This window comes from Felis catus, chromosome B4, assembly GCF_018350175.1.
Source record: "Felis catus isolate Fca126 chromosome B4, F.catus_Fca126_mat1.0, whole genome shotgun sequence".
NCBI lineage: Eukaryota > Metazoa > Chordata > Mammalia > Carnivora > Felidae > Felis > Felis catus.
Genome location: NC_058374.1, coordinates 28,944,888 through 28,971,818, shown reverse-complemented (window position 1 = coordinate 28,971,818; position 26,931 = coordinate 28,944,888). Strand labels below are relative to the sequence as shown.

Sequence of the window (26,931 nt, the reverse complement as noted above, 5' to 3'; positions counted from 1 at the left end):
AACCTCCTTACTGGTCTTCCTTCTCCTACCCTTGCCTTCTATAGTTTATCCTCAATACAGCAGCCAAAGTCATACTTCTAAAATAAAAATAAAATTATACCACTACTCTATTCCTCTATTCAAATTCTTCTAATGCCTTCACATTTCAATAAAAATAAAAGTATTCCTAATAGCTTACAAGACCTTTAAATGTTCTGGCATTCCATTAATCTGCTGGCTTCATTTCTACTAATCTCTCCCTCCTTCATTTTGCTCATGAGCCTCCTGGCTCTTTCTTACAGGCCAGGTTAAATGTCACAGTAATGTCTTGAGAAACAGAATGAATTGCTGAATCATTATATTGTACACTTCAAAGTAATATAACATTGTATGTTAATTATACTTGAATAAAAAAAGAAGAAAACAACAAAAAAATAAAGTTTATAAATTAGTAGGGGAAAAAAATCAAAGAGATGGCTTGTGGCTATCATTTGCTCACTGATATGAAGTGATGAAAAGGGTATTTTACCATTGTGTTATTCTTTCCAAAATCCCACACCCTCAGTATAATCATGAGAAAAGTATCAGACAAACCTAAATTGAGAAACGTGCTACAAACACCTGACCAGTACTCCTTAAGGTCATGAGAAACAGTAAAAGGCTGGTCTCCTGAGACTAAAGAGACATAACTAAATACTATGCAGTTAGGCAGGAGTGGATCCTGAACAACAAGAGGATGTTAATGGAAAAACTAGTGAAATCCAAAAAAATCTTAGCTTAAAAAAAAAGCGGAGTCTTCTAATTCATAAATTTATACCTCCATTTATTGAAATATTTGCTAATGCCTCTAATAAGAATTTATAATTTTTTATATGTGGTTTTAACACAACTATTCTCATTTTATAGTTCTTACTGATGTATAAAGAGGACTTTGAATTCAGTATATTGTTGATATCTAAAAATTTATCAAATTCCCTTATTAGTCCTAATAATCTATTTGTATTCCTTTTTTATACACAGTTATATCATCTGTAAATAATAAGTTTTGTGTTTTTGCCTTTCTAATCCTTATCTTTATTAATTCATTTTCTGATCTAATTGCACTGGGTAGCAATTCTCATATAAGGCTGATGGAAAATGTGGTGGAAAGTGTGGAAAGAGTGGTGATAGTGGAAATCATTACCTTGTTCTTGACTGCAAAACAAGTTTTCAACATTTTGCCATTAAGTAGAATGTCTGTGATAGATTTTATAGAAATATACTTTATTAGAACAAGGAAGTACCCTCTTTTCCTAGTTTACTAGCTTTTATGATATCCGTTCGTACGTACTAAATTCATATGTACTTTGTTTTCTGTCTGTTGAGAAGAATATTTGATTGTTCTCATTAAGTCTGTTCACTGTGGTATTTTTGAACTGCATCTCACACATTTACATACATATGTATTGTATAACTAATATTTTGCTTAATTATTGTGCCTGTATACAACTGAGTGAGTCTGTAATTCTACATTCTTATAATTCGTTTTGGTATCAAGATTATGGTAGCCTCATTTAAAGAGTTGGGGAATCTTCCCATTTACCCTAGGCTTTGGAAGAGTGGTCTAAAACTGGAATTACTATCCTCTTGAATGTTTAGAAAAACTTACCAGTGATGCTACCTGGGCTAGAGTTTTCTTTGCAGGAGAGAAAAAAAACATATAAATTTTATAATATATACATATATGATATATACATAATATATATGATATATCCAAATACACACACATACACACATATATAAATGATCACACAGAAAATTTTAATCTTTTTTTCCTTTTGGTGTATGGTTCTATGAATTTTAACACATGTATAGATTCATGTAACCACCACCAAAATTAGGATACAGAACTGTTCCATCATTCCCCCAAATTCTCTAGTACTATCCCTTTAGAGTCACACTCTCCATGCTCTAGCCCCTAGCACCACTGATTTGTTACCCAACATACAGTTGGTCTTTTTGAAAATGTCAAATAGATGGAATCATTTTTCAAGTCTGTAACCTTTTGAGACTGGCTTCTTTCACTCAGCATAATGACTCAGACATTCTTCCAAATTGTTGCTTATATTAATAGTTTGTTCCTTTTTTATTGCTAAGTAGTAGATCATTATTATACGGATGTACAATAGTTTCCTTATCCTTTCACCTGCTGAAGGACAAGGGGTTGTTTCCCGTTTTTGGCAGTTTTGAACAGAGCTTCTGTAGGCACCAGTGTACAAAGTTTTTGTGTAAACCTGTCTTGATTTCCCTAGGAAAAATACCCAGGAGTGGGACCGTTGGGTCATACAACCCAACGTTGGTTAATTTTATAATAAAGCGCCAAACTGTGTTCCAGAGTGACATACCACTTACAATGAGCAATGTACGACAAGTTTTGGTTGTTCCAGATCTTCACTCCCTCTTTGTGGGAATACTTTTGACCGTTATTTCAATTTCTTCAGAGGTTTTATAACACAGTTTTCCAATTGTTCCCCAGCCAGTTTTGGTTAGAATTTCTAGTATCTTGCCCATATTTTCAAATTTATTGGCATGCAGTTGTTTGCAATACTCCCTTTTACCTTGTCAATGTCTGTAGTATCTTAGTTATGTCCTGTTTTTCATTCTTGATTTCGGTTATTTGTATATTCTTTTTTTTTCTTGTCAATTTTGTCAAAGGTTTGTTAATAGTTTTCAAAGAACAGAGTTTTGCCTATGCTGACCTTTTGCATTGTAGGTTTGTTTTCAATTTTATATTACTTTCTTGTTTTTACGTTTGAAAATCTTTTAGCTGTTCTTTTTTTAAGTTCTTAAAAATAGATGCCTAACCCATTAACTTTTAGCCAGAACCTTTTCTAAAGTATTTACTTAAGGTTCTAAGTTTTTCTCTAAAAATTTTTATGAGTATTCCATATAGTTGAAAAATATTTTGCAATTACTAAGTACATTGTTTATACACCTTATGTATATTTTCATATCTTCTATATCCTCACTGGTTTTGTGTAATTATTCTATCAATGACCAACTGAGGTGTTAAATCTTCCACAATGTCTATTTCCCTTTCTATATGTTTGAGGGCTTATTATTAGGTACAAACACATTTAAAATAATATTTTATTAGGGAATTTAATCTTTATTATTATTTTTTATTTTCAAATTAGGTAACATACAGTGTAGTCTTGGATTCAGGAGTAGAACCAGTGATTCATCTCTTACACATGACACCCAGTGCTCATCCCGAAGAGTGCCCTCCCTAATGTTGTTCACCCATTTAATCCACTCCACCACCCCCCGATCCCCATCAACCCTCAGTATGTTCTCTGTATTTAAGAGTCTTTTATGGTTTTCCTCTCCCTCTGTTTTTATCTTGTTTTTCCTTCCCTTCCCCTATGTTCATCTGTTAAGTGATTTCGCTTAATCTTTCATTATTATAAAGTGATCCTATTATCTATAATAATGCTTTCAAGCGTTAAAAGTGGATGTCATCTGAAATTTAGTCACATCCACTTTTTAAAGCATTTTCATAGGAAATACTATGCGTCTATCTATTTTTTCCATATATTTGTAATCTCTGTTCTTACGTCTCAGATCTATCAAGGGTTTGTTTCCTCATGTCTACAATACATTCTTTAAAATTTGCCTTAATAAGGGTCTACTGATAACAAATTTTCTGTTTTCAAACTTGTCTGAAATCATTACCTTATTTCACCTCCTTTCATAAAAGAAATCTTTGCTAAGTATAGAATTCGGTATTGGCAGGCATATTTTACTGCCCAGCTTCCGCTGTGGTTACTAGCAATTCAGCTGTCAGCCTAACTGCCACTTTCTTAAACACAATCTGACTTTTTCAAATTTACTTTTAAGAGTGTTCTTTTGTCTTACATGTTCTGCAATTTCACCATAATGTGAATAGGGGGTAGACTTATTTATACTTCTTGAGATTTACTGGTCTTCTTGAGTCTATGGTCTTGTGACTTTCACCAACTTTGAAAAAGTCTCAGCCATTATCTCTTCAAATATTGCTGCTTCCCATTTCATTCTCTCTTCTCCTAGAATTAAGATATATATTGGACCTTCTCATTCTATTCTTCATGTTTCTTATCCTGTTTGTGTGTGTGTGTGTGTATTTTTCTATCTTTATTTCTGAGTTGTATTTAGTATAATTTCCCCATTTTCCAATTCTTTAATTCTTTCTTCAATTCTGTTTACTTTTTGTTAAAATCCATGCTTTGAATCTGAATTTATATTACTCTAATTTTTCATTTTTAGTTCCATTTGGTTCTTCTTAAAATCTTTTGATTATATTTTATTCTATCAGAGCAGGCAATTTCAAATTTGTCTATTTTTTTCTTCAAAAATGACAATCATTTTATAATCTCCTTCAGATAACTCACTACTAATTACAGTCTTTATGGGTGAGTTTCTGCTTCCTTTTGTTTCTGATAATTATCACTCATGGTGCTGTTTTCTTGGTAACTTACTTGGAAGATTTCTATAGTGCTAGTTTAAAGGTATGTTCTTCCAACAGATCTGAATTTGCTTCTTCTTGGCACCTAGAAGTATCAGCATAGATACTTTAAAGTATCTACTTTAAATTCAGTTATGGCTTGAGATTTATTAGGCTATACAGTAATGTGAATTTAAGCTGTAAATCATTGTAGGACAGCTGGGTTACTCCTTGTCAGAGACAATCCTGCATTCCCCCGACCCCTGGCCAAGGCAGTTTTGCTTGCTAACTCCTGAGGAAGGAGGGTTTATTCTGAGCTCACCATAGTGCATCATACTGTCAAGATGTAATTCATCCTGGGGGAGGATCTGCTATAATTCATCCTGGGGGAGGATCTGCTATTAAACATGGCTATTAAACTCTTAGGTGGTCCTAGGCTTTGTTTCTTCTCAGAGCCTGGAAACCACATCTTACATTACCCTGGTTAGGCAAATGTCCTTGAGGCCAAGGAGTCTTCTATGCAGTGCTCTGCTTACCTCTATGGGTTTCACATAGATTTTGATCTGTTAATGTCTCACTATCCAGTTAGCTCTTTTAAAGCTTTCAGGAAGATTTACGTATTCATTTTAAATCTAGCACCATTAGTTATTTTCAGTGAGAGAGTTAGTTCAAATAACTTATCCCAACACATTTTCAGACACAAAACCTCTTCATTGATTTTTCATCTTTCTTTCCCCCCCCCCATCTCATTCTTCTATCTCCCTCTTTTCCAGAAAAATCATTGTTTTTTGTTTCTTGTTTCCATATTAACACTTTGGATCAACTATACCAATGGATCAATTCTGGCCCCAGACACAAAACATGTAAGAAATCCTTGCTCCCAGAAGTTCTGAGCTCAGTATTATAGTTTAACAAGAAGTAACAGCTTTGCTATTAATGAGCTGTGATAATAAGTCAGCAATTTAATTTCTCTGGGTTTTACTTTCCAGAAGTCTAGGAGGTGTCAGTCCTTCTGTTACCTTCCACACAGAACAAGCCAAATCTTATGTACCTTCTACATTCCTATTAAATCTCTCCCTTTCATTCGCATTCCAAGGGCCATTTCCTTAGTTATAAAGTCTCATCTTTCCTCCATTTTCATAGCCTCCTTACTGAAGGTGCTACTGGTCTCTAGACTCTCTCCCTCCAAAATTCTTTTCCATATTGCTGTCAGACTTATTTCTAAACTGCGTATCAATGATGTTCTCATAGCTAGCTTCTAGGGTAAAGTTCAAATTCCTTGACTTAGCACACATCACCCTTCACAGTCTTTGTTTATGCCTCTGACCTCACTTTCTGCAAACACTACTTGTTCAAACCTTTATGGCTCCATGTACATTGTTTCTTCTGTTTTGAAACACCTTCTTTTCCTTCTCCTTTACCAAATCAACCTCTACTTGTCCTTTATAACTCAAGACCAGCACTGCTTCACTCGGAAATTCTTCTAGGACTTATCTTCCTCTCTCTGATTTGAACATTCCTGCTTAATGTTTCCACAGAACTTTAAATTTATACCTACATCAAACTGCAATGAATTTGTGCCTTATTTATCCTTCTCACTCATTAAACTATAAGCAATACAGAGACAGTCTTATTCAAGTTTGCAATCCTATTCTTGCAGAATCTGCTTAATGTTATAAAATGAGGGGGCTGGTTACATGATTTCAAAAGTTCCTGGGGCCCCTGGGTGGCTCAGTTGATTAAGCCTCTGATTCTTGGTTTTGGCTCAGGTCATGATCTCACGGTTTCATGAGTTCAAGTCCTGCATCGGGCTCTGGAGCCCTGCATCAGGCTCTGTGCTGACAGTTCAGAGCCTGCTTCAGATTCTTTCCCTCCCTCTCTCCATGTCCTTCCCCCACTCATGCTATCTCTGTCTCTCTCAAAAATAAGTAAACTTCAAAAAAAATTTCTTTGTCAGCTATAAATATATCCTGTTGTAGAAATCTTAACTACTGGTCCTCTGTGCTACTATTAGGTCCATATTTTATCTAAGCTTCCACCAGAGTATCCAGACTCTTTGACCTGCAAATCTGACTCATTTCTCCAGAATGCCTTGCCTGGGTTTTAATATCTTATTTAGATGACCCCCCCAAATGTGAACTCTTGCCGGGGAGGCTTCTCCTCTGACTGACCTTGAATATGATCACTTGCATGCTCTTTGCCTTTGCCAATGCCCCTATTCCTGACCTCCAACCCCTCTAATTCACAATATGTGCCATTTCCACATTCTTCTGTTTTTATACAACTGTTGTTTAAATCCTGGCAAGACAGGGTAAGTAATTTAATTAGCTTATTAGGAAAAGTAGAGAGGAGGAATTTTAGATCTGAAAGAAAAGACTATATAGTCCACTTTCTTCATTTGACAGATGAGGAAGAATGTTAAATATTCAATGTAAGTTAAGCAGAGAGACTCTCTTTCTTAGAGTGACTGTCACTAATCCTTCCACTCACCCATGCTTTAGTTTAGTAAAAGTAAAAATTTTACTTAAGTAAAAATTTACAGCAAATGAAAGAATCACAGTACTTACAGGATTCTGATACATACGGGGAAATGGAAGAGGGGGAAAGAACAGGGAGAAGGAGGGAGAGTGAGAAGCTTTCAAACACTAAAAATACTCCCATGATTTATCTGTTTTGTGGATTTTTGTTGAGTCATGTTATAATTTTACTGTACCAAAATACAATCTGTAGGTTTCTAAGTAGATTCTTCATTTGAAGTCACCATATGAAATTAAAGGTAGGTTCAATTATATCCACAGTATATGGAAAGCTGGATTCTGGTTAAAAAAAAACCTACTAAACCTCAATATATTATTTATATTGTACAAATAATCAGAATAGCTTTATTATTCTGTTTCATGATCTTCTTTCTGGTAAGTAAGAGGATACCTTATATTGAATTTAACAGACAAATTCAGAGATCATTTCAAACTTTTCATCAAAGTTATCTTTTCAATTAAGATATATTTTTTAAAGACTCAAGAGGCCAGAATATTACACAAAACATTAAACCCACCGTCATCGTCCCAGCAGCTCTTAGCATCGCCTTCTCTCTCGCTGCTCCCTGGTAACACTGTCTGGTCTGTGGGCTGGTCATCTCCCGGCACGCCACCCTCACAGTCTGCTGCATCTGTGATACTTTCTTCTTCCACAATATGGAGTTTGTCTTCATCATCCGAATCTGAATTTGTTTCTACCACAGTGTTATAATTTGTAACTGTAATACAAACAAGAAACAAATAATCAAAACCAACTAGCATAAAAATCAGTTTTCATACCTCAGTAAAAAGAAATTTTAAAAAGGACTTCGTTTAAGTGTTCTATAAATAGTAACTCATTTATTCTTACAACCTTCTAGCAACGCTATGAAACAGTATCTACCTGCTGTCTACTACTTATAACCCTGAAACCAGAAATAGAAACCAAGACCTAGGAAGGTAGGTACCTTGTCCAAGATCATATAGCCAGGAAGAAGTAGGGCCAGGATTTGAATTCTAGCAGTACAGTTCTATATACTGGGCTCTAACACTACATCAAGTATTCTCTCCTGCCATAATGAGTTTATCCTATGTGATACGCCTTATGTACAATTCGGGCCTCAAATCTTTAAGGCATTAAAACTAAGAAAAGAGTTCATCTTTTCTAATAAGTCAATAGTCCATCACCAAATTTACCATAAGAAAGATATGTTTAAGCTGTCAATTGGGCCTATGCATTTCATATTAATCCCACACTGAATTCAGAAAGAATCTACCAAATCAATTTAGCCAAATTCCGCATAAGGCATGAGTCAAGTAATGTCTGTATGTAAGTCTGTAATTTTAGAAAAAAAATAACTGACATTCAAAAGTTTTCAAATGGCCACCCTTTCCATATCTTTAATGAATGTCAGTAAAATTTAACACCAACATTATGAAGATAAGTAAGTATTTGGAATGACCACAGCTCATAGAACCATAAGTAACAGTTGAGAATAAAATTCTCTAAAACAAATAATAATAGTATAGTCAATATTTTTCCTTCAGAGTCCTTGTAATAATCACTCTACTGGGATAAATTATTTAGTACCACATTGGGTATGGTCACTGGGATGCCTCTTTTCAATTGTTTGCAAGGTGATTCTTATTTGCTAAGCAAAGACTGGAAGGGAGAAAAAGAAATCTTTGCTTTGTTTAGATAACTAAGCAATAATTACTTTCAGTTATTCTTTCAATTTCTTCCTTAAAATTTTCAACCATTCTTGAAAGAAGTTAATAACCTGAATGTATAAATGATATGCATATATACCCCCTTCTCATATAAATACAGACACACACCTGACAACAAGAAGAAAGAAATACAATCAGAAGTGGATACATATGTCAAGGTGAGAATGAATAAGAAAAAATCTCCAAAACTGCTTTTATAAATCTCAGGAAGACACCTCTGCTCCAAAGAGTACTACAGTTACCCTTTCCCCCACATTAGAAATTCTTCAGTATCTTGTCAGAAGAAATATATCAAGTTTTGTTGTATTATTAATACTTTAGTGTGAACACATTTTTCCAACTTTTTCCCAAGAGCAAACCACTTTCTCATCTCATTATAAATGTAATACATGTTCAGTTCACAAGAATTCGGATAACATAAACATGTAAAACTAGTAAAAGCTCCCTCCCCCAAATTTTCCTTCCTTGACTCACTGCAAAGATAACAGTAACAGCAAATTTTATTAATTTATCTATGCATGAAATAGGCATGATACACAATCACTTTATATACTTTATCCTATTTAATTGAAATGCTGACCTCACCTTATATACATATGTATTTAATGTAAATTCTCTATATAAGTATGTTATGCATCTTTAAATACACACATATGGAATCACATTATACTGTTCCCTACCTCGTTTATTGTCACTTAACATATCTTGGAAATTCTTCTATTTAAGTATACGTGAGGCTTTCTCATTTTCCTCTTGTTCTCATTTCATTGTACAGACAGAATTTAACCAATCACCTATACTGATAAAATTTATGTTTCCAAGTGATGATTAAGCATTAGTGACAATGTCATAATAAACTTTCTTGTAAATATATCTTTACATTGGCCATTCCTTAAATTCATTTGTCAGATATATTAGTAGAGATGGAAGTGCTGAGCCAAAGGGAAAACGTATTAAATAGATACGGAAACATGGGGAATTCCTTGTACTCCAGCCACACAATGAGGAAAGTAAATTGTGCAACTGTATGTGGGGATAAAGGGAATGATTCTTAAAGGCTGTTCCAAAGCTGTCACTATGCTTGGACATGGATAGTTGAAATGCTGTTTTGTGAAGAGAAGGTTTAGTGATTCTTCAGTGTCTTTGGTTGGCCACTGGTGTTATTCTTGCTTTAATACTGTAGTACAGTTCTATCATTACAATTTTGTTAGCTGTAGATTGTCCAACAATACATTTACATTTAAAGGATTTAGGGCTTGAAAATTACCCTATAATTAGTCTTTAAGACATATATGCATTTTTGTTCAAATATCTGCTTGCATGCTTTATAGTTTCACTAAGTTCCTTTTACTCTGAGCCACACTAAGTTCTTTTTACTTGGGTTTCTTCACCCTGTTTTATTCTGCCTGGGTTGGCTGTAGCCCTAAGTACTCTTCAAGAACACCTGTCACTTTCTAGGACTCTAGCAAAACTCCTTCTTGCCCCCCCAGTATGAGCTGCCATTTGGTATGGAAGATCGTAAGTCAAATACCCCAAACCACAAAGACTGCATGTAGTTTATACTTATTTGGGAATTTTCCCAAAGCATGTTTTGAATATGTGACATAGAATTTGAAAAAAAAAAAACCACTACATTTTATTGGCTAGATGGAAAAAAGACCAATAACTATTTTCCAAGGCTTCTTACTATCTTCTGCTTCACAGTCACTTAGCTGAGAGAAAAAGCAGTGAAAATGGTTTATACTGATTGGTGTAACTTAGAAAATAGGCAAGCTTCCCTTTGTTTCTGGATCCATCCTTTTGTTGATCTACAGAATTAATTTTAAATAGAGCCTCAGCACAAAAAGCATAAAGAATAATGCAGGCCCTGATAAATCCTAGTAGCCAGTGAAAATGTTTGTTACCTCAACTGTCTGTCCATCAATCTCCATTCCTCTATACTTTTAAATCTTTGGCTAAAAAATATAATAAAATATAGTTTATCTAAAGTTTGGCATATTCTTTTTTCAAAAATTTTTAAAAAATGTTTTTATTTATTTATTTTTGAGAGACAGAGAGACAGAGCATGAGTGGGAGAGGGGCAGAGAGAGAAAGGGAGTCACAGAATCTAAAGCAGGCTCCAGGCTCCGAGCTGTCAGCACAGAGCCTGACACGTGGGGCTTGAACTCACAAACCACGAGATTATGACCTAGCCCAAGTTGGACATTTAACAAACTGAGCCACTCAGGCGTCCCTGAAGTGTGGCGGCATATTCTTAACAAACAGATGATTATCACCTTTTAGTTCTGAGTTGTAATTAAAATAATAACATTTCAAGAAAACAAAGACAAAGGGATTGGAAAAGGTAAACAGTTTTTAAAATCTTTCAATATAATTAACAATATACAATATGAATTTAAATTTCTATAGAAAAATGGTAATACTTGGAGGGGCTCCTGGGTGGCTCAGTAGGTTAACCATCTGACTAAGCTCAGGTCATGATCTCAGTCTGTGAGTTCGTGGCCCTCCTCAGGCTCTGTGCTGACAGCTCAGAGCCTGGAGCCTGTTTCAGATTCTCTCTCTCTCTCTCTCTCTCTCTCTCTCTCTCTCTCTCTCTGACTTTCCCCTGCTCACACTCTCTCTCTCAAAAATAAAAATTAAAAAAAATTAAAATGGTAATATTTTCTATGCATTCCTTTGTGACTAGAATGTGGTTAAGGACTCAGTGACTTCTTGGTGGTAGTTCTTGTTGGTGTTACTTGCTAACATTTAATGCAGATATAACAGTATCCACTGCATAAGGTGGTTGTGAGGGTCTAATGATTTAAAACTGTATTGTGCTTAGATCAGTGTCTGGCACACAATAAAGACTATAGAACTATCTGCTATTATCATCATCATCATCATCATCATCTTCATGCTCAATCTTTACAATTCCTAAGAAGTTGGTATTGTTACATCTCTCCCTTTTATAGACCAAGACAACAACAACAACAACAACAACAACAACATCCCAGAGTAGCACAACCTGTTTGAGGTTATTTAGCTATTAAGTTATAGAGCTGGACTCAAATCCTGGTGTGCCTGATTCCACAGCTCAGACACTTTAACTACTATGTACAAAGCCTCCTGACTGAAAATTGTTGCACAAATGATAAATATTCTTAAATTTGTAGTTTTGTATCTAGCCTATTCTGGGGCCCTGGCATTCTATACTTAGCAAAATGCCACTAAAACATTTTCAAATGAATAAGAAATTTTAACCATTAGAATCTCATTGCAATATAACAGACAGTACACCATAGGGTAGTATCATCATTATAGTCAACAAACCTTTAAAGACTTTCACATAACATACTATTGTTAGCACTTGCCTGCATATAGTACCATATCAACTGCACTAATTAAACTCCCATGTAAACATGTTTCTTAAGTAATGTACAATTATAATAAAGAATTAAATAAATTAGATGAATACAGTTCCAAAAAAGCAATACAATCTCAACTTCAGTCATTAAAGTAAGAGCTAGATCATCTAAATGCTTTAGAAATAAGAACCCTGCCAAGCACTGTTTACTGTGGCTCTGAACAGCAGGTTGGGCCTCACAGGGGAAGACACTGAGGCAGGGATGAAGGGGAAGAGAAAAGAGGAGGGGACACACTTAACCTGCAGGTCTTTGATTTTGGTCAGGTGATAATTGTGGCATGTGTTGATGAAAGCCACAGGCTAAGGCCATATTTCAACATATTTTCAGGCATAAAAATGCTTTTTTCCCCCCTGGAGAGAAAGTTCTGTTTAAACTATGCCATTAATACAGGCTTAGCTATGTCTCATTCTGATCAAACACATACTCATCTGCATGGTAGAAAAGAAAGATAAAATCTCTCTTAGGAAAAAGACATGACAAATATTTTAAAAATAACAGACTGCTGTACTTCTAACATTGTTCCATATATGTCAGACTAACATAGTGCCATAATTTAGAAACAACTAGAAAAAGGAAGATCCAACAAGGTGGAGAAGTAGGTGGACCTGAAGTTCCCTCGTCCTTGCAACACAGCAGTGTTGAGGCCAAAGGACTTTGAATTCCAAGAGTATGGGCTGCAGAGTGAAACAGAGGTCTCCAGGGACCCATGAAGATAACCTGGCAGGCCATAGGTGCATGATTGTGAACTAGGAGAGATAAAATGCGCTGCGTAGGCATGGACTGGAGGGATCCCCTTCTGAGGAAAGACAAAGGGAAATGAAAGAGATGCTGGGGAAGTGTAGGACTTTATCGAGACAAGAGAAAAACCAGGGAGCAGGACGGACAAAGATCCAATCTCTAACTGCGGGGCTACCTTGGCACGGAGGTCAGCTGCCCTGCTCGTGCACCTGGGGAGGAGGGAGCCAGCCCGGGATCAGTAACTAGTTCAGAGGCACAGTCCACAGTGGGAGAAAGCGATCCCCTCCCTGGAGTACTAGAGGAAGAAGGTATATAACCGTCTAAAGGGCAAAGACTGCCTGTGCCCGCCAGCCAGAGGCCATATATTGGCGGCGTGGAGCAGCACTTCCCTGGAACCAGGGTGCTCGAGTGGCACCCTTTAAGACATTGGGGTTTAAATCCCAGCCGAGTGCCAGGGAGGTGCGGGAGTCGGTGGAGCAGTACAAACCACCTCGTTTGCCCCCGTGGCACTGTGAGGACAGTCTGAACAGAGAGGTTTGGGACACCCTGTCCATGGAGGAGAGACTGGGGTGTTGCCATTTTTCTCCCCATCACCATCAAGGTGGGCTTCAGGGAACAGCGGGCCCACAGTGGAGGCGGCACCCACCTACACCAATCCACGTCCCTCCGGGCCTGGTAACTGCTATCTACAAGAGCGAGATTGACGCTAACCAACCATACAGCCCCTCTTCCAGACCAGTGCTGCCACCAGTTCCCAGGCACCCAGCGGTTTTGCATTTCCTGATTTAATTCTTGGACAATTATTATATATGCATATTTTTTCTCTTCCTTTTCCGTTCTTATTTCTTCCCTCCTCGAGTCTGGTTATTCTGGTTCTTGGTTTGTTTAAGCAGACATATTTAATCTATTCTCTTTATACTTATTCTCTATCTCCTTCTTTATTTTCCTCTCTCTGTTTTAAGCCGTAGTTTCTCTGCTGGGTCAATTTTCTTTTCTTTTCTTTTTCCGCATCCCTGTCATTTCTCTCTTTGTAGGGGATAAGGCCTTTTCCATCAACACTGCCCCCACCCTGTTGTTTTGCTGCTGCTGGTGGCTTTTGTTTTTGTTTCTTGTCTTTGTTGTTCTTTGTTTTTGTCTTCATTTTTATTTGTTTGTTTGTTTAACAGTTTTCCAGGGCTACTTCAATGAACAAATCAAAGCACACCTGGTGGAGGGTCTAAAGCATCACTATTTAGGGAGATAAAAGCAAAGAGACTCATAACAACAGAGCAAATAACACACTCCAAAAAGCACCTCCTGAAAGGCCAGGCCCTGGACAGTTATGACCCACCTTTAATATAGTAGTGTTCACAGGTGCAGGACACATAACAAGCTTTTAAAGCACTTAAGGGACAGAAAACTAGCAAAAATGAAAAAAAAAAAAACAACAACAACCAGATTTCTCCTCAAAATAAATTCCAGGAAGAAATGAAAGCTAAAGAATTGATCAAAACAGATATAAACAATATAACTGAACAAGAATTTAGAATAATAGTCGTAAGATTAATCACTGGGCTTGAAAAAAGCATAGAAGACCGCAGGGAATCTATTGCTACAGAGATCAAGGAACTAAAAAATAGTCATGATGAATTAAAAAATGCTGTAAATGAGATGCAAAAACTAGAGGTGGTGACAGTGAAGACTGAAGAGGCGGGGGGAGAATAAGTGAACTAGAAGATAAAATTATGGAAAAAGAGGAAGCCGAGAAAAAGAGAGTAAAAAAATTCTAAACCATGAGGGGAGAATGAGAGAGCTGAGTGATTCAATGAAACGTAATAACATCTGTATCACAGGAGTTCCAGAAGAAGAAGAAGAAGAAGAAAGGGGCTGCAGGTGTGCTTGAAAAAATCATAGCTGAGAACTTCCCCTATCTGGGGAAGGAAACAGACACTGAAATCCAGGAGGCACAGAGAACACCCTTCAAACATAACAGGAATCAATCTTCTGCATGACATATCAGAAGATATGTCTGGCATATCTGGCAAGATACAAAGCTAAAGAGAGAATTCTGAAAGCAGCTAGGGACAAATGGGCCTTAACCTACAAGGGTAGACATATAAGGGTAGTAGCAGACCTATATATTGAAACTTGGCAGGCCAGAAGGGAGTGGCAGGAAATATTCAATGTGCTGAATAGGAAAAATATGCAGCCAAGAATCCTTTATCCAGCAAGCTTGTCATTCAAAATAGAAGAAGAGATAAAGGTTTTCCCATACAAACAAAAACTGAAGGAGTTCATCACCACTAAACCAGCCCTACAAGAGATCATAAGGGAGACTCTGTGAGTGGAATGGTGTAAATACCACAAAGGACAAGAGACATCACTACAAGCATGAAACCTACAGCTAACACAATGACTCTAAATTCATACCTTTCAATAATAATACTGAATGTAAATGGTCTAAATGCTCCAATCAAAAGACATAGGTTATCAGAAGGGATTAAAAAAACCAAGACCCATCTATTTGCTGTCTACAAGAGACCCATGGTAGACCTGAGGACACCTTCAGATTGAAAGTGAGGGGATGGAGACCCATCTATCATGCTACTGGAAGTCAAAAGAAAGATGGAGTAGTCATACTTATACCAGACAAACTTGATTTTAAACTAAAGGTTGTAACAAGAGATGAAGAAGGGCATTATATCACAATTACAGGGTCTATCCATCAAGAAAGGCTAACAATTATAAGTGTTTATGCACCCAATTCGAAGGCACCCAAATATATGAAACAATTAATCACAGACATAAGCAATCTTATTGGTAAGAATGTGGTAACTTCAGGGGACTTTAATACTCCACTTACAACAATGGACAAATCATCTAGGCAAAAAAATCAACAAAGAAACAATGGCCCTGAATGATATACTGCACCAGATGGACTTAACAGATATATTCAGAACTTTTCGTCCTAAAGCAACAGAATACACATTCTTCTCAAGTGCACAAGGAACATTCTCCAAGACAGACCATATACTGGGTCATAAAATAGCTCTCAATAAATGTAAAAGAAATGAGATCGTACCATGCACATTTTCAGATCACAATGTTATGAAACTTGAAATCAACCATAGGAAAATGGTTGGAAAGCCTCCAAATGCATAAAGGTTAAAGAACATTCTACTAAAGAATGAATGGGTCAACCAGGCAATTAAAGAATAAACTTAAAAATATATGGAAACAAATGAGAATGAAAATATAACAATCCAAACCCTTTGGGATGCAGCAAAGGCAGTCTTAAGAGGAAAATACATTGCAATCCAGGCCTATTTCAAGAAACAAGAAAAATCCCAAATACAAAATCTAACAGCACACCTAAAGGAACTAGAAGCCGAATAGCAAAGAAATCCCAAGGACAGAAGAAGGGAAATAATAAAGATCAGAGCGAAAATAAACAATACAGAATTCCCCCCCCCCCAAAAAAACAGTAGAACAGATCAATGAAACTAAGAGCTGGTTTTTTGGAAAAAAAAAAATAAACAAAGTTGATAAACCCCTACCAGACTTCTCAAAAAGAAAAGAGGACCCAAATAGATAAAATCATGAATGAAAATGGGACTTATCACAACCAATCCCTCAGAAATACAAACAATTATTACAGAATACTATGAAAAATTATATGCCAACAAACTGGACAATCTGGAAGAAATGGACAAACTCCTAAACACCTACACACTACCAAAACTCAAGTGAGAAGAAACAGAAAATTTGAACATACCCATAACTAGTGAAGAAATTGAATCAGTTATCAAAAAATCTCCCAACAAATAAGAGTCCTGGGCCAGATGGCTTCCCATGGGAATTCTCCCAGACATTTAAAACAGAGTTAATACCTATCCTTCGTAAGCTGTTTCAAAAAATAGAAAGGGAAGGAAAACTTCTAGACTCATTTTATGAAGCCAGCATTACCTTGATTCCCAAACCAGACAGAGACCCCACAAAAAAAAGAATTATACGCCAATATCCCTGATGAACACGGAGGCAAAGATTCTCAACAAGATACTAGCAAATCAGATTCAACAGCATATAAAAAGAATTATTCACCATGATCAAGTGGGATTCATTCCTGGGCTGAAAGGCTGGTTCAATATTCACAAATCAATCAATGTAACACATCACATTAATAAAAAAAAAGGATAGGAACCATATGATCCTGTCAATAGATGCAGAAAAAGCATTTGACAAAATACAGCATCCTTTCTTTATAAAAATCCTCAAGAAAGTCAGGATAGAGGAACATACCTAAACATCATAAAAGCCATTTATGAAAAGTCCACAGCTAATATCATCCTCAATGGGGAAATACTGAGAGCCTTCCCCCAAGATCAGGAACATGACAGGGATGTCCACTCTTACCACTGTTGTTCAATATAGTGTTGGAAGTCCTAGCATCAGCAATCAGACAACAAAATGAAATAAAAGGCATTAAAAGTGGCAAAGAAGTCAAACTTTCACTTTTCACAGACAACATGATACTTTACATGGAAAACCCAAAAGACTCCACCAAAAGGCTGCTAGAATTGATACATAAATTCAGCAAAGTCTCAGGGTACAAAATCAATGAATGGAAATCAGTTGCATTTCTACACACCAATAATGAAACAACAGAAAGAGAAATCAAGAAATTTATCCCATTCACGATTGAACCAAGAACCATAAAATACCTAGGAATAAACCTAACTAAAGATGTAAAAGATCTGTATGCTGAAAACTATAGAAAACTTATGAAGGAAATTGAAGAAGGCACAAAGAAATGGAAAAACATTCCATGCTCATGAATTCCAAGAACAAATATTGTTAAAATGTCAATACAATATACACATTCAATGCAATCCCAATCAAAGTTGCACTGGAAATCTTAAAGCTAGAACAAACAATCCTAAAATTTGTATGGAACCACAAAAGACCCTGAAAAGCCAGAGTAATATTGAAAAAGAAAACCAAATCAGGTGGTATCACAATCCCAGACCCCATTCTCTACTACAAAGCTGTAATCATCAAGACAGTATGGTATTGGCACAAAAACAGACACATAGAACAATGGAATAGAATAGAGACCCCAGATTGGACCCACAAACGTATGGCCAACTAATCTTTGACAAAGCAGGAAAGAGTATCCAATGGAAAAAAGTCTCTTTAGCAAATGGTGCTGGGAGAACTGGACAGCAAAATGCAGAAGAATAAAACTAGACCACTTTCTTACACCATACATAAACTCAAAATGGATGAAAGACCTCAATGTGAGAGAGGAAACCATCAAAACCCTAGAGGAGAACACAGGCAACACCTTCTTTGACCTCAGCCGTAGCAATTTCTTGCTTGACACATCTCCAAAGGCAAGGGAATTAAAAGCAAAACTGAACTATTGGGACCTCATCAAGATGGAAAGTTTCTGCACTGCTAAGAAAACAATCAGCAAAACTAAAAGGCAACCGACGGAATGGGAAAAGATATTTGTAAATGACATATCGGATAAAGGGTTAGTATCCAAAATCTATAAAGAACTGACCAAATTAAACACCTGAAAAACAATCCAGTGAAGAAATGGTCAGAGGACATTAAGACACTTTTCCAAAGAAGACATCCAGGTGGCCAACAGACACATGAAGAGATGCTCAATGTCACTCATCATCAGGGAAAAACAAATCAAAACCACACTGAGATACCACCTCACACTGGTCCAAGTGGCTAAAATGAACAACTCAGGATACAACAGATGCTGGCAAGGATATGGAGCAAGAGGAACCCTCTTGCACTGTTGGTGGGAATGCAAACTGGTGCAGCCGCTCTGGAGAAATAGTGTAGAGATTCCTCAAAAAATTAAAAATAGAACTACCCTATGACCCAGCAATAGCACTACTGGGAATTTATCCAAAGGATACAGGAATGTTGATTCATAGGGGCACGTACCCCAATGTTTATAGCAGCGCTTTCAATAATAGCCCAATTATGGAAAGAGCCTAAATGTCCATCAACTGATGAATGGATAAAGAAGATCGGCTTATATATACAATGGAGTACTACTTGGCAAAAAGAAAGAATGCAATCCTGCCATTTGCAGCAATGCGGATGAAACTGTAAAGTATTATGCTAAGTGAAATAAGTCAGTCAGAGAAATATATCATATGTTTTCACTCATATGTGGATCTTGAGAAACTTAACAGAAGACCAGGGTGGAAGGGAAGGGGAAAAAAAAAAGTTACAGAGAGGGAGGGAGGCAAACCATAAGAGACTCTTAAATACAGAGAACAAACAGGGTTGATGGGGGGGGCGTAGAAAATGGGTGATGGGCATTGAGGAGGGCACTTGTTGGAATGAGCGCTGGGTGTTGTATGTAAGCGATAAAGCACAGGAATCTACCCCCCAAACCAAGAGCACGCTTTACACATTGTGTGTTAGCCTATTTGACAATAAATTATATTTTAAAAAAAGATAAAAACAGAGAGGGAGGAAAACCATAAGAGACTCTTAAATACAGAGAACAGACTGACGGTTGCTGGAGGGGTGGGTTAAATGGGTGACGGGCATTAAGGAGGGCACTTGTTGGAATGAGCACTGAGCGTTATATGTAAGAGATGAATCACTGGGTTCTATTCCTGAAGCTAATATACTGTATGTTAACTAACTTGAAAAAAAAGACAAAAAAAAGAAACACCTAGAAAAATACATATGTTTGGAGTCATGTTTTCAAGAGTAATCAATTACAGTTAAGTAATAGAGTATTTCACACGTTAGCACTATGCTGAGAACAATATGATTTAGGCAAGAATGCTATGAAATATGAAGGTAGAGACACTGAACAAGTATTTCCATTAGTCTCTAATATCAGTTGGGACAAAACCGTAACAAGACCACTCAACATGTTTTTCTTATCCTGAAGAGATTCCTGGCACATGACTTTCCACATAGTAGGTAGAGAATTATTTGTTGAATTGAATGTGGGGCCATATTTTTTTCTCAGTGAAGAAATAAGTCAGGAAAATGACAAAGTTGTGGGGATAACCAAAGAACTGGCAAATAAGCACACAAAATGAAAAAGAGAGGTCATTTGACAATCCACAACATCAAAGAAAACTACAAATAATGTTACAACAGGAAAGAGGAACCTATGTTTCTATAAATACTATATACCCACGTATATTGTAAATATTTGCTAATCTGGCTTTTGATCTAACTTATAGATAATATTAATGTGTATGTATTTTACTACAGAATAAAGGTTATGATGTAATATGCATATTTAATGTAACATGTAATATACAATGTGTACATTATCTAACTGTAACAAGTCTTTTATTGATTTATTTTTTAAATGTTTATTTTGAGAGAGAGGGAGGGAGGGAGGAAGTGGAAGGGAGGGGCAGAGAGAGAGAGAGAGAGAGAGAGGGAGAGAGAGAATCCCAAGCAAGCTCCAGGATGTCAGCACAGAGCCCTGATGAGGGGCTCAATCCCACAAACTATGAAATCATGACTTGAGCCAAAATCAGGAGTCAGATGCTTAACCAAATGAGTCACCCAGGTGCCCCTCCAAATATTTTAAAAACATAACTCCAGCCAAAGTCAGTGATTCTGACATTTACCTCTGCAAAGGGTTGCTGGTTTTCAATGCCTTCAGATACAAGCTATTCATAGAATGAAAACTGATAAGCAAAGTCAAGGGAAAGGGCTGCCATCATGCAGAGAATCCTAGTTCTTATTTTCTCTCCTCTCTTATTACACATTAATATTAAGTATTCCTGGGATTTGTCTCTGGTGCTAAGTTCTTATTCTGGCCTCTTTCCCATGGTCCTCTGTCTATATGCCCCCAAAAGAGTCATCCCAAATTACCTTCTTATTTCCCTGACTTATCAAAGCTCCTACTCACTCAGTGAGCTAATTTCAGCCAGTGTAAGTAGACCTCACAAAGAGATAGATGAAACAATTAAATAGCAAAGTTCTTAGCAGACCAAACCAAAATCAGTCCCAGGGACAGGTGGTTCTTTTGTGTGTGTGTGTGTGTGTGTGTGTGTGTGTGTGTGTGTGTGTGAAAGGTATGTAACTAAAATAATTTACTAAAAAGTATCTATAACTAGTATTTCCTTCACAAGTAAAATATGCATTTATAAAAAGAATGCTTTTTTATTTATATAACTTATTACTTATGGAATACAGGCAGGATGACAAAACCCAAGTGAGGTGTGAAGACTGAATAAAAATACCAATGCAGAAATTATTGAGTCAACCAGTAGAGAAGATATATAACTGATAAATCAATCCAAAAGCCAGATCTCTGAAGAATCAATAAAATTGGTAATCACTAGCCCCTTAATCGTAGAACAAAACTGAGAGGCACAAAGTTTCAATATTAATGCAATCAGAGAAGTAATTATAGCTATAAAGGAATTTAAGAGACTTATTTACAAATATTTTGTACAAATCTAAGCAAATACATTTAAGAAATGGAATGAAAAACTTCCAAGGCAAATGTCAGTGTTTATAACTACATTTATTATAGAATGTATACAATTATATAAGAGATGGCAAAGGTAGACAGACCATAGATAAATTTAGGAAGACCTCAAAAGTCTTCCTAACCACCCAAAAAGTGCCAGATGTTTTCCCAGGTGAATTTCTTCAGCTCCTCAAAGGACTGATAATTCTGTTGCTTTTCTCAAGGAGAGGAAAATGAAAAGAGCCGAAATTCTTTTTATGAAGCCAACATAATAGCAGTCAACTAAAATCTGAGAAAGAGCACACATACATGCATGTGAATGCATTCTCTCTCTCTCTCTCTCTCTCTCTCTCTCTCTCTCTCTCTCTCATAGACTCAGTCTCACTGGTGATCCCTGATATAGAAATGTTAAATAAAATACTAAATCCAGTGGTACATTAGAAGTTAAATAAAGCAAGCATTATTCAACATTAGGAAGTATATAAGATAGTTCACTATCTTTACATAGTAAGGATAAACAATATGATCCCTATAAGACCATGAAAGATATTTGATAAAATTCACTATTCCTTGCTGATACATTTTTATAAAAATCAAAGTGAAGTCAGTATTATGATAAATGATTATGTATCAGAGACATTTGTAAGATAAAGATGTTATTGTCATAATTACTGACAGCATTTTAAAATAATATGCTAATTTTCAAAAAGAACAAAAAGAAAAGCACAAATAGTGCAAAAAAAGAAAGCAAAAGTTTTCTTTGCAGGTGATAGTTTGATGTTTCTGGAAAAATCACTGAAAAAAAATATAGCATAGAAAATTTGGTAAATGACTAATTACAAAGTTGACAGAAGAAATCAATAGCTGTCCAATAAACCAATAATATCTTGCTAAAAACATAACAGAAGGAAAAATCCTATTAATAATAACTCACAAGATGACCCATGAAGGCAAAAAAAAGAAACATGGAGGAACTATACAAAGAAAATTTTAGCATTCTATTGAGGGTTATAAAAATTCAAAGGGATACATGTACCCTGATGTTTACAGCAGTATTACCTACAATAGCCAAATTATGGAAGCAGTCCAAGAGTTCAACGACTGATGAATGGATAAAAGACGTGGTATGTGTGTGCATGTGCACGCGCATGTGTATACTCACACATACACACAATGGATTATTCAGCTATAAAAAAGAATGAAATTTTGCCATTTGCAACAACATAGATGGAGCTAGAGAGTATTATGCTAAGCAAAATAGAGAAAGACAAATACTATATGATTTCACTCATATGTGGAATTTAAGAAACAAACAAGCAAAGGGAAAAAGAGAGAGAGGCAAACCAAGAAACAGACTCTTAATTATATAGAATAATGTGATGGTTACCAGAGGGGAGACAGTAGGGGAATGAATTAAATAGGTGATGGGGACTGAGGAGTGCACTTGTGATGAGTACGGGGTGATGTACGGAAGTGCTGAATCACTATATTATACACCTGAAACTAATACAACACTGTATGTTAACTAACTGGATTTAAATTAAAACTTAAAAAAAGAAGATCTGAATAAATGAAAAAGACATACCTTGCATTTGGATAGAATGGTTTTATATTATAAAGATGTCAATTCTACCTAAAATAATCTATAAATTCAATGCAATTCTGATCCAGCTAGTAACATTTTCAATTCTAAATGACTTAGACCAAATGAGTCCAACATTTACAGGGAGAAGTAGGAAAACAACCTCTGGAATGAGACTGCCTGGTACAAATCACAGCTTCACCAATTACTATCCATGTCGCCTTGGGCATGTTTCTGAATCTTCTCATGCCTCAGTTTCCTTCTTTCTAAGGTAGGGATAATAATAGTGTGTCCCTAAGTAGGGTTGTCACAGTGATAAAGATAACTATATATTCAAAAAACTTAATACAGTACTACTGCACATAAGTGCTCAATACATATTGTTACTATTATTATTTCCTAAAAAATTAAGCCCAGGAATATTCAAGAAAATTCAGAGAAATGACAATAATGGTGGTGGCAGGATAACAGGACAAGCCGTACCAGAGAGAAAATGTATCTTGAAACTACAGAAATGGAAACAGATTTGTGCCAATACAGGGATAGGCAGAAAATTAATGGACTTAAACAGAATCCAAAAATAGATCTCTCAGACTTACGGTAGTCTTGCTAATCAGATTCCACCTCACAACTTTAACCAAAATGAAATCTACGTGTATCAAAGATTTTAATTAAAGAATAAGGAATCATAAAAGTAATAGAAGAAAATACAGGCAAATCCTTTTACAAGTCCTGTAATAAGTAAGGCTGTTATTAGCATGACACAAAACTCATGACTCTACATAGAAAAAATTTCAAGTCAAAAGACAAATGACAAACTGTAAAAAATGTTTGCAATACATGTTACCAAAGACTGATTTTTTTTATTATACAGAGAATTCTTACATATCCGTGGGGAAAAAAATAAAACATCCAGTAAGAATATGCAAAGAAAATTCACCCCCACAAAAATATGAACGGCCAATAAACATGTAGTAAGATGTTCAACCTCACTAATTAAAGAAATACATACTTGGATTAAAGTATACCGTTATAGTCACTTCTTGCATACACTCTTAACTCTCTCCTCTTGCCTTTCTCACACTTAAAAATCCCTATTCTGGCTAAACCCCCCCATTCTGATCAAATCTCACTTTTCCAAGTTCTACACCTCAGGCCCTTTTACTACAAAGCTTTTTGAAAAAGTTACTTTACACTGGACTCCAATTTGTTTCTTCCTATTCTCTCTTAAATCCACTCCAGTCACAAAACTGCTCCTGTCATGATTGTGAAGGGCCTTTACGTTGTGAAAGGCAATGACAATGATCAATCCTCATCTTATGTGACCTATGAGCACCATTTGACATAAACTCTCTCCTTTTCAACACAATCTCTCTCCACTCCCTTGATTTTCCTAACTTACTGACTGCTGCCTTTACATTTCTTTCCTCTACCTCCTGGACCTCAATCTGTCTCATGGCTCTAAATGTCATTTAATGACTCTCTGCTCTATATCCCAGCCCAAACTTCTCTGCACTCCAGATACGTAAGCCCAACTGCCTACCTGGTATCTCCACGTGGACGTCTGGGCAAACCTGCCATACCCAAACCCAACTCTTGACCCTCTCAGCTTTCTCTATTTCAGTAAATGGCACTTCTGCTCTTCCAGTTGCTCAGACTAAAACTCTTAGTGTCAGTTTTTGACTCCTTTTCCCCCTTCTTCTCATATCCCACATCTAGAGAGAAATGCCTTAAAATTTATTCAGCATCTGGTCCCTTACCACTAACTCCTCGCCACCTCCCTGCTCTAAGCCACCACCTTTCACTGAGAGTGCTGCTATTGGTTCTCATCAGGTTTCCTTGCCTCCACTTTTGCCTTCCTATGGACAGTTATCAATACAGCAGCCAGCACAATCCTTTTAAACGTTAGAGAAATCCTGTTATTCCTCTGGTCAAACCATCTAATGGCATCCCACCTTGCTGTAATCCAAAGGCCCTTCGTGAGCTAACTCCCACTCATTCATTCTCTCTCATCTTCTACTTTATGCTTGTTCACTCCAGTCCACATATGCTGGCCTCTTGCCTTGAAGCTTTTGTACTTCTTGTAATTCCACCTGGAATGTTCTTTGAGCACAGCTCAATTTCACCTGCTTATTAGTGAGGTCTTCTATGTGCACTCCATTTAAATTTATAGACCTCCTGGGGTGCCTGGGTGGCTCAGTCAGTTGAGCGACAGACTCTTGATTTTGGCTCAAATCACGATCTCACGGTTCGTGGGATCAAGCCAATGCGGGGCTCTGTGCTGACAGTGCAACTGCTTGGGACTCTCTCTCTCCCTTTCTCTCTCTGCCCCTCCCCCGACTTGCATGTGCACTCTCTCTCAAAATAAACAAACTTAAAAAAATAAATTTATAGACCTCCTTCAACCAAGAGCACATGCCACTCTCTCCTGTGATTTCTTTCTTTTTAAAATATCACCGACGGCCATAATATTTTATTATTTTTTATTGTCTCCTCTCACTAGAATATAGATTCCATGAAGCCAGGATTATTTTTGGTTTTGTTCACTGCATGCCGAACACTGTCCGTAAGTACTAATTGCTCAATAAATGTTTAACAAATTAGCAAAAAATTTTCCCAATAACACAGGGTATATGCAAAGGTTCAGAAAATGAGTTCCCATTTACATGCTGTTGTGTTAACTTGTTGTTGTATTGAACCTAATTTTTAATTAATTTTTATAAAAATGTAAAATGTTTACCTGCTGACCCAGAAATTTCTTGGCATTCACAAACTGATTTACACATGTATGCAAATACAGATACATGTTTATCTGCAAGTTTGCTACAAAAGCTTAAATAGCCACCGAATAGCCATCCTTTTGTACTGATATAGAGAGGAGCCCTCCAAACTAGTTTGATTCCATTCTTGAAGAAAATGAAGACGTAATAGCATGCATACATGCACCTGAATAATGAATGATAGGGTCTGGAACATACAAATGAAGAAATAAGGTAATGAAACAATGACTTGTTTTTTCTATTTTATTCCTTATATATTCTTTAACTGTATGTATTATACTTAAAAAAGTTAAAAGATAAATTTTAAATATGCAAGGAAAAACGTGAAATGATATTCAGTATACCATTGCCGGTGGTGAACTTAAGAAAACTGAACTGGGATTGGGGGAAATATTTTCTTAATATTTTTGTTATTTGAATTTTGGTAACAGTAGATAGATAGGAGGCATAATTAGAAATAGCGATCAACACATTAAAATGAAATTTTAAAAATAAAGGTTAAAATGACATTTAGGAAGAAAATAAATACTATGTTGTAAACATACATCTTGTGGGTTTTGAAATAAAACTATTTTAAGTTCCTGTTAGAAAATAATCTCTATTTTTTATGTATGAAAGACAGTGGTCTGCTTTAAAATATGAATAACACTGACCTTTTCTGCTCATAGCTTCATAAAGTATGAAGTTATGTAAAATGAAAAGGAAGGTAATACTTGTAAAAAAAAGAGCTAAGTGAAGACCAAGGTAAGTGAATTCTGCTCCTTCTTGCCAGCGCTGAGGGCAGTTGCACATGCGCCGCACAGATGCCCAGGAGGACGGCACGGTGGAGGGCATACACTTTCTCTTGTCAAAGGCAACTAATAGCACCCAACGACAGGTTAGAGCAACATACACCCCCCCACACACACACACACTCATATGTTTAATAGCTTCTGCTATACGAGTTGGCTTGATTCTAAGTTTTTTTAATTAAAAAAAATGTTTATTTGGGAAAGAGGGAGAGAGAGACAGAGTCAGAGCACAAGTGGGGGAGGGGCAGAGAGAGAGGGAGACACAGAATCAGGAGCAGGCTCCAGGCTCCCAGCACAGAGCCTGACGCAGGGCTCACACTCATGAGCAGTGAGATCATGACCTGAGCCAAAGTTGGACGCTTAACCAACTGAGCCACCCAGGCGCCCCTTGGTTCTAAGTTTTTCTTAATTTACAAATAAGTTTTAAACAATAGTTTGTTATCTACCAACCTCAGAAGGCACTTTTTCCCTGACTGAT

The 26,931-nt window shown here is 36.4% G+C and overlaps 1 protein-coding gene across 12 annotated transcripts in view; it reads right to left on the bottom strand.

Moving 5' to 3' along the window:
- Positions 1–26,931, bottom strand: part of ZEB1 (zinc finger E-box binding homeobox 1) — a 199,337-nt gene that overhangs the window by 56,314 nt on the left and 116,092 nt on the right. For 6 of the 12 annotated variants that reach the window (XM_023256497.2, XM_023256498.2, XM_019834160.2 and 3 more), the window contains one exon: positions 7,497–7,697. In XM_023256497.2, coding sequence (XP_023112265.2) covers positions 7,497–7,697 — 201 coding nt within the window. Of the gene's footprint in view, positions 1–7,496; positions 7,698–26,931 lie in introns of those variants that run through there. The other 6 variants (XR_006600410.1, XR_006600408.1, XR_006600407.1 and 3 more) reach the window with 1 other exon arrangement.